Raw genomic sequence first — 15,404 nt, 5'->3', positions numbered from 1 at the left:
TCACACTATCATCATCCATAATATGAATCAAAGAAGTTCATCTGATATGAACGTTGCAGGAGCCCGACCATCCGAGGGGGGGGGGGGGGGGGGGGGGGGTGATCTCTGAGGCCCAACGCTGTGATCCTCCATCACTGTCCTAGACTGTTTCAGAGTCAATCGAATTGTTTGCAGACATCAGAGAGAAGACTCGGAACTAGCGCGCGTGGTGAACGATTCTGATGTTCTTACAGGTTCCCCACTAGACGCCAAACTGGTTCCCAGTATCTTAGTTGACGATGGGCTTCACAGGAAGACTGGGATAACAAATGATAATCCCTGCCTGGCACACTGCACGATAACATAACCTGCTATTCATATTCATTCCACTAACTCAGATGTTTGGGTTTAAGAGGGATCTTACATATTACATACAGCCACACCGACCAGTCCAACCAACGAGGCATGGGCAGCCACCGCTTATAACAGACAGGGCTGTGGCTACCGCTGACAGCGATGAGGCTGACTGTATTTAGACAACGAACGTGAAGCGTAAACGGAACAAAGGGAACATTAAGAACATTATCCCGGCAGGCAATGTGGCAAACAGGAGAGCACTTGGTGAGACAAACGTATAACTGAACAGTTCGACTAATGAATTTCATTTAATTTTGGTAGTTCGTCAAAATCCCCGGCAACGGCACGCCGACAGAAGCCACAGTTTAATTTTGGTGCGCTTTCGGCAGATGAGAAGAGATGTTTTCATTTGATGCTTGATGGATTTTTTTTTTTTTTTTTTTTTTTTACTTTTCTTAAAGGGCGACGACACATTCAAGCGTCTCTGTCAGAAAAGTGGCGCGCTTCGTCTGTGGTTTCTACTTTTAATCACAGACTCCACATCCAGCGCGCATAAAGGCACAACACGCCACATGCATATGGGATCAGGAGCACCAGCCAATGTTTCTCTTCTGATTTCATGGAGTCATTTTTTTATCTTTTTGTGTTTTTCTTTGTTTTGAAAATGGAATACATTGTTTCCAGAAGAATGCGGCTCAGGTGCAGCCGGGGGGGGGGGGGGGGGGGGGCGCGGCGGTAAATCTCTCTCTCGGCGCTGCCTTTCATGGGGAGCCATGGTTTCGTCATGCACCGCCGTGCTCGGTGCAGCTGTTTATAACGTATGACACGAGCGACATGATTAACTGAGACGAAAATAATTCCTCACAGCCGCCTCCTATTTCTGCTGCACTCCACCTGACGCATCTGAAAATCAAAGTAATCTGCGTGGATGCACATATTCCTATGACTGTGAGTGTGTTTAGATGTGCCCCAATTGTCTATACGATGCAGTGATTTTGTGGACAAAAAAAAAAGAGCATTTGATCATCTGCTTGACTAGAGGAGAGGGTATGAGCAAGTGTGGAAGATGTGGAGGAAGGGAGTTAAAATCTGTGGAGGATAAAAGAGAAAGCGGGAGTGTTCAGGCAGGTGTGAACGCCTCGTCTGATATCCTCCCCAGAGAAAACATGTCTGTTGTTTTAAGCCTCCACTTGGCACCCGGCGACACGCCATTACATTATCTAGGACGAGTAGGTTGACCTGCGCACGCGGCGATCATGAGTTAAGAATTAGATAAATGTTGTTCTTCGGAGCCGCAGACCTCCACTGTCGCATAGCAGTTTGACAGGCGCACAGCGCGTTTGCGGGATGTACATACAGTATCTGAAGGGCGGAGATCTTGTCTTTGAGCACTTCCTGGGCTTTGTTGAAGTCGGACAGCATGTTCTGCGTCTCTCTGCTGTGGACGGCGCTCATTTCGGCGAGCTCCCGCTCGTGCCTCTTCGTCAACTCTTGCTCGTGGGCCCTGAGGAGAGAGAAGGACGAACGGTCAAGAACGCTGCAGCTGCTGATTCGTACTACACCGTGAAGATGCTCCGACCACAAGTTAAAACTGGTTGCAGCCTCTCTTAGTAAGTGGCCGTGGTATTAGAGTGATAACACACTCTGAGGTGTCCTGATATAGAAAATAACACAAAAAGACCCACTTTGCAGTGGTGGAATAAGCATTCAGAACCTTTACTTAGGTAAAAGTAGCAATTCAATGATGCAAAAATGCTCCATTACAAGTGAGTCCTGCATTAAATATCTGCTTAAGTCTTGAATCTGTGTAGTGTTTGTCTTATCATACGTTATATTATCGGATTATTATTACAGATGTATGTACGCTGCATTTTAATATGAATAGTTTACTTTAAGACAATGCATCACGTTTGCTATGTTCATTTAAAGGTTTTTTTTAAAATAACATTTTCAGTAAAGTAACTACGGCTGATTCCCTCTGAAACTGAGTTAAGTATAAAGTAGTATCAAATGGAAATACTTGAGCACAGTACAAGCACCTTACAGTACTACAGTGACTTTCAGCCACTAACAAGGCTTTCTTTACCTGTATGTTTCTTTGCATATAAGGGAACACATATTTTGCACTGGACACTATAAAATGATCATTACAAGTACAAAACCGACAAACAGAGTAAAAGCATTTTCAAAACCACCGTCCAAAACGTCTTTGGTGGCCCGGGAACAACACGCATTTTATTCATATATTTTCTGAACGGGTGACATTTGCCTTTAAGACTCAATCAGGACCTCCAGACTCTCCTTCTCCGTCCGTCCCTCCCAGGGGGAGCGAACGTAATGAATTGCTCCACAGAGGAAACGTTGGTGAGATTAGAAAAGCAAGAGACAGAGTGAATTCCTGGAACATAATTGCATGAAAACATACGATGGATATGATTATGATAGAGTAGGACTTCTGAGTTTGATCTAAATAGCAGCAGAAGACAATAAGATAACATGACAACGCACCTAAAAACAAATGAGGGATGACTTTTAAGTGCAAAACATGACGTACCGTATGTATACTTGATGTACACATAATGTCAAACATATACGTAAGAGCGGAATCAATTCTTCTTCTTCTTCTTATCAAATATGTTCAATTTGCAAATGTAGAAGGTTTTGCTGCGGGAAGGAAAGGAGCTAAAGGAGGAGGAGGAGGAGGAGGATGATGGAAAATGGGAATAAAAGACGATAATAATTAAATGAGGAGGAGAAAAGGGCTGATGAAAGGGAAATGTGAGGGAGCGAGGGAGGATGGAGGAGAAATGTGGATGTCTGTCTGCCTCTCACTCTGACTGGGCCAACTCTCCCCGAGGGGCGCACATCTTATCTCTCTCCGCTTCCTCTTTATTTATTTATCAGCCTATTTTTATCCCTGTGACCAGGATTCAGACGGGGAGGTTACGTAACAGAAGGAGAAATGTGCTGCGCATGGGCCTGCCAGCACACAGAGAGAGAGAGAGAGGGGGGGGGGGGGGGCGCATATATATACATGACAGGCTAGCAGCGCATGACTTAACGCTAGAGAATAAAGCGCCATGGGAGCAGTCGTCAAACCTACACACCTGCAGAAAAAAACCTTCTAACACACACACACACACACACACAGAGAAATCTATAGATTGATTGTAATGAGTAGCTGGACCACATTAGCCATACAGCGTTCTAAAAAATTCATAACATGCCACAGGGAACAACGTGATTATAGATTCCAGTTTGCTTTTACCCTAAATAACCTTCACATCTCCTGATCAATGGGCTCCTGATACTGGTCTAGAGAGAGAGAGAGAGAGAGAGAGAGAGAGAGAGAGAGAGAGACTGATTCGGGCTGTTCTTTCTCCCTCTCTTTCATCTCGGTGTGTTTTCATCAGGACCGGCGCAGAGTAGGATTGCAGAAACTATCGTCATCCCAGTATAACAAGAGAAGTCAAATTCAGCAGCATGTACTGATGACAGGGGCCACCAAGAGTACAAAGGGTTGAGTGTGGGCATTTGTGTGTGTGTGTGTGTGTGTGTGTGTGTGTGTGTTCTTTTTGGGTGTAGATGTCAAGGCTGTCCTGATATGCGTCGTTAATGATCTAAAAGAAACATTGGGAGAAACACTCTTCTTCATTGTCTTTCTGAGAGTGAGACGAGCAGATCGATACCACTCTCGTGTTTGTACGTTTAAATATGGAGCTGGAGCCAGGGAGGGCGATTAGCTTAGCTTAGCTTAGCTTAGCGATAAGACTGGAAGCAGGGGGGAAACAGCTAGCCTGGCTAACCTTTGTTTAATCCACACACAGACAATCATGTACAAATGGCACCCGAGGCGCTGCACAGAGGTGCTAACTGGGAGAAATAATTCAGTTTGAAATTTGACATTCCTGTTTGTGTACGGCTTAAATTAGTGAGATTTAAGGTGTGTTCATACAGAGAACAAAGCTAATTTTTGGCCTCGCATCAATTGCTCGAATTTGACCGCTGGACTGCTTGATTTGTTTCTCCCAAAACAGCCGATGTACCAACTGTACGGATGTTAGCTGTAAGCTAGCTCGCAAGTTCTTACGGTTATTTTCCTTCCGGCCTCGCTCTCTCTGAAGTTGAAACATTTCGTGCCGTCGCGTCTTCGCGTCATTCGCGGAACTCGGCAAACAGCAAAGTTAGCCGTTATCCCGACCTCCAGTCTAAGCTAAGCTAAGCTAAGCTAAGCTAAGCTAATCGCCTCTCAGAAAGTTACAATTACTGAAAACTCTGAGAAAGTATTAAATTACGAACAAAAAGTCATCATACTAACCATGCTATTGGACAGGTGAGTGAGCTAAGGCTAATGATGAGCACTAAGCGCCACAGGTGGAGCCAGAACATAATAACACCACCACATCATAAGTGCAGAGTGCCAAAAAATGGAGGCAAAGAAAAAAACTAAAACAAAATAAGGAACTCAAGGACCACCACTCTGAATTCATGAGAGAAATATTCAGCAGTTCGGTTGCCAGGTTACAGTGTTATGTGCTGCTTCCTGGGCTTTGGTGGTGGATGTGCATGTGTGTGAGATGAGGATGCAAAGTCCAAATGTGCGTCCATGAATATTTCAGAGACAAAATCTGACACACAGAAAAGAGACAGAGACAGAGACAGAAAAGAGACACTCATTCTAATGTGCACGATGGCACATGCTGTCTATTGCGATAACTGAAGACGCGACAAATGTAAAACAAAATGAGTGTTTTTACTGGGGAGTCTAATCTTAAACGTTAGCAGGAAGTGTTTGAACAAGTTTTGGAGGTCAGTAATAAACCTCCGCTGCCCTCGCCGAGTGTTACGGGACATTACAGGGAATCAAATCAGTAGAGCTGCGAGCTGGAGTGTGAACCAAGGGCTTTCATTTCGGCATTGTATTGTTTTGTTCTCCGCTCCGAGCGCCGAGTCACACCTGATCTGCTGGTTGGCTTCGCTGCGGATCTTGAGCACCTCCTTGCCCTTGAGCTCCAGCTCTTTGGTCAGAGTGCTGATGTTCTCGTTGAGCGTGTGGATCTGGTGGTCCAGCTGAGCGATGTGGTTCTTCCTCCTGGAGACCTCCTCCTGCAGCTCAGTGATCCGGCCCAACAGCTCACGCTCCTGGAGAGGGGTTCGGGGGGGGGGGGGGGGAGAAATAAGTAAAATAAAATCAGTGTTGTTCATTTTCATGGCTTAAAGAGTTGAGGTCACACAGTGTTATTAGATCACCTTCAGGTGCAAACCTCGATCAGACTTTTAAAAATAACTCAAGGAAATACCTATTTCGGTATAATGGTCCGATTTTGAATATTGCCTTTATTGTCAAATAAACGTCAGCTACAATGAGGAAACTTCACAGATCCCTTCGATGATGAGTAATTGTCGTCTCCGCATGTGTGTTTGAAACGCGTCTATTCAAGGATCAACTGCTTCTTATCGACGACAAGGAACCCACAATTAACTGAAATGATTCATCTACAACGAGCGGGTCAAAGTTCCACGCTGAACTGCTAAAAACTGACAGTGAATGTTAACGAATCATTACTGAAGCGCCACTTTACAAAAGGCTTAAATAGAGCAGAAATACACGAGCTTACATTCGGTGGTTATGTGTAAAGAGGCAGTGTTGCAGTGTTGGTGGATAATGCAAAGCAACCCCCCCCCCCCCCCCCCCCCCCCCCGCCCCGCCTCCTGCGGAACTGCTCTTTTCTTCTGAGCTCCACAATGAAACAAAGGATCTGGCTCCTACTAGTCGAGATTTGAAAGTGAGAAAATGAACAAGTGATTTTCTCCGCAGGGTGCCAGTGACTAAAAACTTGTTATAACATCACGCTTTAGAAAGTTGTAATCCTTGAGTCTTTCAGTCCTGGTTGATTAAGACGCTTTTGCTGTTGATATAATCTCATCCAGTTTACAGGATGAAGCTGTAAATATTCGATATATTTCTTATTGTGAACACACAAGTATTGACCGATATACAGTGCTTAACAAATGTATTAGACCACCTGTCATAAAAATGAGAAAACACAAATATTCAATATATATCTGTCAAAAACTTGTTATAAACTAAGAATTATATTGTTATTTATTAGGCAAATAACAACTAAATAGTCCTTATTCACATATATTAACCAGAAATCTTAATATTCTGTATGACCTCCTTTGGCCCTGATAACAGCTTGCATTCTTTGCAACCACAAAACAAATGTTTCTGTTCAGGAATGCAAGTAAATAACTGTAATTTGGCATCTCAATCAAAAAATAATAATGTGCTTTACTATTTTCTTTCTGCTTTTTTTGTAAAACAGTACATTTGAGAATTCATGGATAACAACAATAATCATATTTGAGCATTAAAGAGATCATTTTGATTAAAGAGCTTGGCTTGCACATACTGGTGGATTAACCATTACAGAAACATCAGATATTTTGGTCATCAGCAATACTGTTCATTTAGGGCAGCGGGGGCAAACACCTTACACTGGGTGGTGGTCTGATACATTTGTTAAGCACTGTACATTGTAGTCCTCTGTGCCGTAGAGCTTCAAAAACGATTAGAAACACATCAGTGAGCCACGCTGTTTTGCACTGAAATGTTTCTTAATTACGATGAACCTGAGCACTGTAGTGTATTTTGACTCAATCACTCACACACACACACACACACACACACACACACACACACACACACACACACACCGTCCTACTGCCATAAATACTAACTAGAGCACCAAATGTGTATTAATACCCGGCTGAAAATAGTCCCCAACAAAAACACAACCCAGCTGTTTACGGAAATTACTGGGCATTTCAAAAAAAAAAAAAAAAAAAAATGAAAGTACACACGTGTGACTGGTTTGTAAAGATGTACGTCTTCAGCAGGGACCAACAAATGGACTACGAAAAGTGTTCATTTAGGTTTAGACCTTTTCCTTCAGGAAGCCATTACTTCTCTCAGCCCCCCCTTCGCCAAAACCAGAAGGAACCAAAGTATCCGGCACATTGTTGGGTCACTCGATCTCATTTTAAAAAGTGTTTTGGTCTGAGTTTTACCTGCCGAGGGTCTAAGGACTCAAATGTTGTTCATAAAGTGACAGGACTGTGCAGGACTCTTTGGCACCTGCGAACACGAGAACTTGACATGAATTAAATGAAATCACTCTGTAGGATTTCAAAAATTATTATTTTTTTTTTTTTGTTGCCACATTGCTCATTATGATTAGAGACTTGACTGAAGAGGCAAAGACATGATCTGAAGACTCCCAGTCGAGGGCCACTTAACTCCATCACAATTAGATTAAATATTGTCGAGTTATTGTCCACTAATGATTCCCCACTCTGCAAAAATCCCATTCCACTTGCCTCGATAACAATTTGTGCCAAGTGCTATGCTCATATATCCAAAAGCCATAATCTTCTCTAATGGCCTCATAGTCACAGACTCCCGTCTCGCTATCTGTCTCCATCTGAGTCCCCCCCCCCCCACCCCCCCCGCACTTTCAATTTGATGTCTTTGGCTGATTTTCGCCGTCAATAAACCTGGCGGCGCAATTAAGCACAATGGGGACATTGCAGATTCATCTTTGATGACTTATTTGCTCATTTCACTCTCCGTCTTGTCAAACTCCGGGCTTCGTTCTGGGGAGAGAGGAGGCGCAAAAGCATAAAACAAACAAACAAACAAACAAGCAGGGGATGAAAAAATGATTAAAAAAAAAAGCTGGCAGGATAAAAGACAGGAACAAAGAAGGAAGAAAATAAAGCAAAATTGGTTCCTTTCAGCGTCGTCAGGGCGATTTTAAGGGCATGTGTTGCATTGGGGCTTTTTTTCTCTCCAATGTGTAATCTAATCAAATTACAGCAGCTTTCTCTGTTGCGATGTGCACACTGATGGAGGGCTGGCGTGAGCGTGCTGCGCCTGTCACAAACAGATAGCGTTAAATAAGCAAACAGCACCGTAAAAAGGGGGGAACGTGTGCACCATTTCTTTTTTGCCGGTCCCTCTCTCTTTCTCATTTCATGAAGTCTTTGAAAAATAAATAAAGTTGTTCAAATATTCATCGAGCGAGGACATTAGCCGGGCCAAATCTCTGGACTGAATTAGAGTGTGATTTCCTGATCTACTGAAAATGGGGGAAAAAAAAGAAAAAAGAAATAAATGATTTAAGATGACGGGTGGAGGTTTCATGGATGTCATCATCCATCCAGTATGACTGATGGTGTATTAAATAATTGTTTAGCACTACACTGCGGTCCTCTACGGATCACCATTGATGTGATTGTGTTTTTCCTATTAAGATTGTGATGTTTATCCTCAGTTTCATGGACACCTCTACTGCTGCACTGTCACTAAATGACAACCCACAGGCCTTTACCGTCTGTCAACAGTTGGCTCGATCTTCTGTGACAAACCGAATAATCCTCTGGCTTGAATTTAGTCCAACTTAAAGGCCCCGATTCAGCTTATTAGTGTGAGTGATGGGGTCCCACATCGACACGATTTTCTGCCAAAGTTGGAGCAGCATCAGTTAGCTCACGTGGAGGATTTCTGTATTTCTTTTCTACGTGCTAGAATTGAGCACCAATCAAATCGATGAAGATCACGACGCGTCTCGATCAAAGAAACTAAACATGATTTTATGAATGCTTTGTGCATTAACGATAACATTTATGTTTCTGGTTTGTTTGTGATACTACGGGAAGCACAACTCATTCATTCTGAAACCAAAAAACCTTGAGAGAAATACGTTTTCAGAGGCTTTCAAGTTACTGCAGAGTGGTAAAAATGTCTTGGTCGCTCTCAGGCGTGCCCATTAACGAACACCTTGACTTCCAAAATCCATATCATCCCAAACCACGGCCGCACATTCAACGCAAAAACAAGAGAGAGGGGAGGAAAAAGAACGATGGTGGTGAAATATTAAAAATACCGGACTGAGACGGAGGAGGAGACGACAGCACTTCTAAGTCACTTCAGATGAGATGATAAAATCATTTCAGGTTCAGAGTGGAACAAACAGAACGAAAGAAACGCTTTGTCACAAACACTAAAAACGACCTCAGAAATAGAAAGATATCATATAAATAGAACAGAACAGATATTGGATGTCAGGAGATACTGATAATTGATCGGACCGCTCTGTTGGATCAAGCAAGTCGAGAATCTCCAGGGAGACAGATAGAGCGTGCACACACACACACACACACACACACACACACACACACACACACACTTCATCAGCCTCTTCCTCCCCGTCTGCTAAGTAATTGGAGGTATAAAAACATTATTTAACACAGCGTGACGACTGTCTGCTGTGCCGCCGCCACCGCCGAGCTCTTCCACTCTGATGACTCAACTCAGGAAGTTTCAGTTGACGTGCCATTAGGGCTCCGGCGTAGTAAACAAGGAATTAATGTAAACACAAACTCTCGGTGTCTCTGCCTGTACGCTGTACAAATGCAGCATATTTTAGCATGAATAAGTCATTAAATGAGACCTGGCGGTTTCCTACACTGTAGATTTTGCACCAAAAGGAAATTGACTCAGTGGGTCACAGTTTGCCTGAAATCTGCTGGATTATTTTAAAGGGAGACAAACAGAACTCCTAATAGCAGATGGTAAAAGGACAGAAAGGATAAAGTCACTTTCATTGTTAGGACGGCCAAACGGTGACCCGCCCGAGACACGTAACACAACTGCAATGTTCCCAATTCAAATCCTTTGTTGCGCGTCGTCTCGTCTCTCTACGCCCTCGCATCTGATGTCTGATTCTCTGCTGTAACCTCTCACAAACAAACAGTCGGCCGATTTCAGGGAATAGAAATCGGGACGTGATTTTTGGTTCGCTTACAGAATTTAGATTATGTAAATATGACCAGTGTAGGCACTTCAATACTACTGTACAAAAAAAAAAGCGTTTATTGGCTTCTTACTGCCTTGGAAACTAAAGACGAGCGGGACTGATGGTGGAGTGAGGGGGGGGGGGGGTGGTGGTATTAAAGACAACCAGCTGTGCTCCTCTGATAGAACATCTGTATCACAAGGTGATGAGAGAGAGAGCCCATAGTGTTTGGGGTAATTAGTAAGATTTACAAGAGGTGGTAAGAGGGTCGCCTGCCGGGTGGTGTGTGTGTGTGTGTGTGTGTGTGTGTGTGTGTGTGCATCTGTATGTGTGTGTGTGTGTGCGAGCCTGCGGCAGATGTTATGTGAGGCACTCTGGCAACATCATCTCACACAGTCTTCATCCCCATCTAATCTCTGTTTGACAGCCGGCACAGGTATAAACATTAAAAACAAATTTAAAAAAAACCCTCTAAAAAGTCGAAACATCTCAACTATTTTTCTGATCAGCTTATTGATATATTGATCCATGTATTAAATACTGATTCCATATAATCAATCAAATGTACCAAAACCCGTTTTTGATAGCCATTCAATGTGCTTACATTCTGCAATTAGCTCTCTATAAAGCCGTTTTCATTGCTAGTGGCGGAGTCTGCCATTCCCGCACTGGATTCAAATTGCCATTGCACAGCAAACAATGCGGCATGTAATCCAGCGCTTTCTTATCTCATCATCAGCCCCGCTGTTTACTTTTCACCCTTTACACCTTGTCAGAGCTGCATTAATGGAAACCAAACATGCCCCACTGCTGCTGCTTCGCACTAAAAGCAATTTGTTAGTCGTGGGTTAGGCGCTAACGGCGAGCAAAACTACTTGCACTGTACTCTTGACACTGAAACCAGGCCGCGTAAACAGATCCACCAAAGACCAAGTGCCTGCTCGACGAGTGTTTGCTGCCCCCAGACGTCTAGGACCTTCAGTATTAACTTGGCTGAAATCCGATGAATCATAACTTTGAGCAATCAGCTGTGGGCAGCTTCACTCCAAACATATCGACATCACAAACAGCTTTCTCAATTTCTTATCAGTAAAACCCGGGGCTGCGTATCACGTTTCGGTCTGGTGTTTTTCACGCCACAATAGCTTCCTTGGAGACTGTGGGTGAACGTGTGTAATAGTGCGAAAGCCTATTCAGAGGTGTGTCTGCATATCTATTCCGATCACACGATCACATCACGCCGGCCGCGAAAGAAAGAGGAACAGGCTGGAATGTTTTGTTTTTTTTGGGAGGATTCATGCTTGACTGGGAAGTCATTCATCGCAGCAGCTTTGTGGTCAAGCGACGAAAGCATCAAAACAGAGGTGGTGATGAATGCTCCGAGTACTAATCCACCGTGAAGACATGAGTTTTCTGTGCGTGCAGCTGTAAAGTTTTGATCATGATAAACTGGTCATCAAGTCCTCACCTGCGTCCGGTTGTTCTCCAGTGTTTTCTCCAGCTCCACTTTAGCAGCAGCTGACTCCTGCTGGTGGGTCTGCCTCAGGTGTTCGATGGCCGACGCGTGGATGTGGTTTAACTCTGATCGCAGAGAGGCTGAGGGAGAGGTGGGGGGGGGGGGGTGTAATGGAAGAAGAGGACACAAGAAGTCATATTTCATTTGCGCAGAAAGAGAAAACACAGCTTGTTTGTGGATTTTATGGCTTTTTTTATTTTGCACATGAAGCAGAAGTGCCTCGCCTCGCTTTTACCCAAGTGGCCTTTAATCCCCACTCCAATGAACACCTTTCATCGCAAACAGTCTAATGGTTTGAAGGAGTGTGGGGAGGGAACACGCGCCGCTATCAGCTTCCTATTTGAATGTAAGACCAATTGAAAACGGGTCAGAATAAAGATGAGACCGTTTCTGACTGATCGCTGCGGTTTTCTAAAATATGACCATAAAGAGTAAGAAGAAAAAAAACATATTATATTCACATGCACTCCCAACTGTGCGCACACGTTCACACACAAGGGGGGGGGGATAAAGAGATAAAAGGTAATAAAAGGATGTCAGGATGAGGGAGGGGCGAGACAGATGGAAGCGGCTCTCCGGTGTCAGGACCGTGGCATGAAGGTTAATGGAAGACCATTTTTCACAGCGCAGTGCTGGTGTGTTAGCACTAAAAACTGAGATTCCACCGCACTTTGCAGTCTGCCTTGAGACTTTCTGCTGATAATCCCGCTATGTGCTTCGCGAACGCGTTCCGACGTCGCATTGTGCTGTGCACGAACAAACACAGGCAGCACCTTTTGAGTATTGCCTCAAATGCACGCATCGACTTAAGACAGAAAGCGGCGACAGTACAGTCTGCGATGTGGGAGGACGGTAGTTTAGTTTGTGTCCCTGGGGCCCCAAACTAAACTAAAGTTATTACAGAGGGACAGGACTTCCACTGTGGCCCTGATGTCAAAATATCATTCTAGTTTGCTACGGTTGTTGTTGTCCATGACCTACAATGCAGCCAGCGTGAGCAAACGTGAGAATTCGACTGTGTTAATGGGGCGCCTCAATTGCAGGTTCCATAAAACTGCAACAACTATGATCGGATTCCTGTTGCACCAGCTATAAAGTCCAAAGTTAGCTTAGTTACGAAACAAATGTTCACAAAGTGGATATTTAAATTGAAAAAAAACTAAAAAAAACTAAATGACATCTAATTTAAAATGGGCTGCACCTCACAAACAAGTTCTTACATAGAGATTAGCTGAATATTTACACCCCAGGAACTGCCACATGAAACTGCTGTGCAGCTTTCTGAGCTAATGGACAAAGCTAATGTTAGCTTGCTAATAAATGACCTGTTTAGAGCGAAAGAGTAAAAAAAAAAAAAAAAAAAAAATGTAACATGGCCGACACATTCGACGCTTGATAAAATGCTGTTTAACGACGACTAAAACTTTTTTTTATGTTATCAAATTGCACGCCACAAAAACAACAAAGTCTCACAACATCGTGCCAATATCTACATAACCTGATAACGTTAGCTTGGTTAGCATAATTGAATATGCTACTGTGTTACCTGCTAACTCTGACACACACGTTTCTCCATGTTCGCACATATAAATAAAACAGTCATACCTACATTTACCAAAGATTAGCGGTTAAGTTGAATAGATAATTCCCCAACGAAAACTGTAATATTTTTACAGTTGTGCCGCAGCTTGTGGCGCCACAGTGGCTTGCTAGCAAACGATTTGCAGCTAAGACACTTCTTAAATGTTGCACTCACGCTTGGTAAATCACTAGTTTGAAGCTAGCTAGTTACTAGTTGCTACGAACTGAGGAAAAGGAGTCTATATTAAATATGGCGACAAAGCATTACGCTAACTGATAGCTCCTTGTGAGACCATGCCAGGATGGTGCGCTGCCTCCTGTTGGGAAATGTTTTGTATTATTTGCGCCATGTAAAGTCGTGTGCCTTGAGTTCCAGCTGCATCAGGACAGAAACATGAGTGGGGCCTACGTGTTGATCTCAGTCTCACGTCATCATTTACTACATGAGAGGACGGAGATTTTACTTTTCAGTATTTTTCAGTGCACGCTGTGACCGAAAACCCCAAATCTGAGCCTTCGTGAGTCATTTTGTTGGAGAAGAGAATGTGCTAAAAGGTCATAGGAGGGCGGATGTTTAATGCATGTACCCACACACACACACACACACACACACACACACTCTGAGGCCTTACCCAGCATGGCTTTGCCCTCGTCCTCCAGCTCAAAGCGGAGTGTTTGCAGCTCTTGCTCTGACTGCTGTTTGAGCGTCTCGATGCTCTGGCGGTGAGCCTCTCTGAGAGACTGCAGCTCTGCATGGTGATGATGGCGGAGACGCTCCTCCAGGTCCTGTCGGAGAGATCGGGGTGTGGGGGGGTGGGGGGGCAGCAATGAACAAAGAGAGGGCAGGAAAAACAGGGGGAGAGAGAGTGAAAAACAAGAGAGTGGGAGGGCCAGGGGGAGGGAGTGCGAGGAGAAAGTAGGGTAAAGAAGAAGAAGAGGGGGGGGGGGGGGGGAGGAAAATGTGTTGATGAAAAGTTTAAGACGTAGGAGGAGTGGGAGAGAGAAGTAAGAGGGAAGAGAGATATGAAAAATGAAAATGGGAAAGTGTGAGGCAGGGAGAGATAGGGAAGTATTTTAGTATTTTAAATCCCCTACAAGGGCTGAAGGAGAAACTGGCCAATCATCATACATCATGGATGAAACCGCACGCGAACACCAGCCAAGAAGGGAAGAAAACAAACCTATCGACTGTACAGCGCTGGAGAGCAACAGATGTAAGATCGCCTCCTGTCAAAATGCATTGTAATACAGACAACTCCGGATTATATTTGAAGCTAATAAAAGCCGTCCGCTGGCAGTTTCAATGGATTCCTCTGCAGAGCGACCTTGACCGTTCCCAAATTCAACCGGGAGCCACTCCGCTAAAGAGTTTTTAAGAATAAGAAAAAAGGTTGAAGTCACCTTTTTGCGCCAAAATGCATTGTGAGACAACTTTTTACTCAATCAACATCAGTCTCTCCTCGAGTCACACGGAGCAACAGTTGATGTCCGTTCATTTTCTGCTGAGGATTCAACGAAATTAGAATGGGATTTGGTCACACGTTTGTTCATCTGCAGAGTGAGAAAACAAACGATTGATTAGGTAATGTTGTGGCCAAACGTGACGGCGCAGCAGAACATGAAGGTTCTAAGGTGTATTCTGCGTGATGCACTAAAAGTTTCCTAAAAGCCGGGAGAGTCCAGGAGGGCTTTTACCCGAGATGAAGCCCCAGATGTCCACTAAGTAATCTCTTTGTGGAGGAAACAAGATTCTACACTCATTTCTTAGTAAAAACAAAACAAACAAAAAAAAAACCCTGTGTTTCCACCGTTTTGTTAAATGATGTTTTTCAAATGAGGTGATTCATTAAAATGCGTTCGCTTAGTTTCATCCAGCTGTTGTTGATCACAGTTTTGGCTTCATTACAAGAATTTAGCAAACAACGAAACCAGAACAACATATTAGAATACGAGCAAAGAAGCACTGACAAGCACTTACATACACAGTATTAGCATCGGGCATTAGCACTGCTGACTGGGAGGGCTGCCACAACACACACACACACACACACACACACACGCACACACAGGCAGAGTATAGACCTACTAACATTACACTGCTGGCAGTC

The 15,404-nt window shown here is 43.9% G+C and overlaps 1 protein-coding gene across 1 annotated transcript in view; it reads right to left on the bottom strand.

Moving 5' to 3' along the window:
* The window catches only part of fam184ab (family with sequence similarity 184 member Ab), a 61,212-nt gene that overhangs the window by 14,726 nt on the left and 31,082 nt on the right, over positions 1-15,404 (bottom strand). The window contains exons 10-13 of the mRNA XM_070926360.1: positions 13,929-14,082; positions 11,668-11,795; positions 5,294-5,478; positions 1,694-1,840 (exon numbers count right to left, since the gene is read on the bottom strand). Coding sequence (XP_070782461.1) covers positions 1,694-1,840; positions 5,294-5,478; positions 11,668-11,795; positions 13,929-14,082 — 614 coding nt within the window. The remainder of the gene's footprint in view (positions 1-1,693; positions 1,841-5,293; positions 5,479-11,667; positions 11,796-13,928; positions 14,083-15,404) is intronic.

Source organism: Enoplosus armatus, chromosome 19, assembly GCF_043641665.1.
Source record: "Enoplosus armatus isolate fEnoArm2 chromosome 19, fEnoArm2.hap1, whole genome shotgun sequence".
Lineage (NCBI taxonomy): Eukaryota > Metazoa > Chordata > Actinopteri > Centrarchiformes > Enoplosidae > Enoplosus > Enoplosus armatus.
Note: the sequence above shows the minus strand (reverse complement) of the source record. Positions and strands in the feature narration are given on the sequence as shown.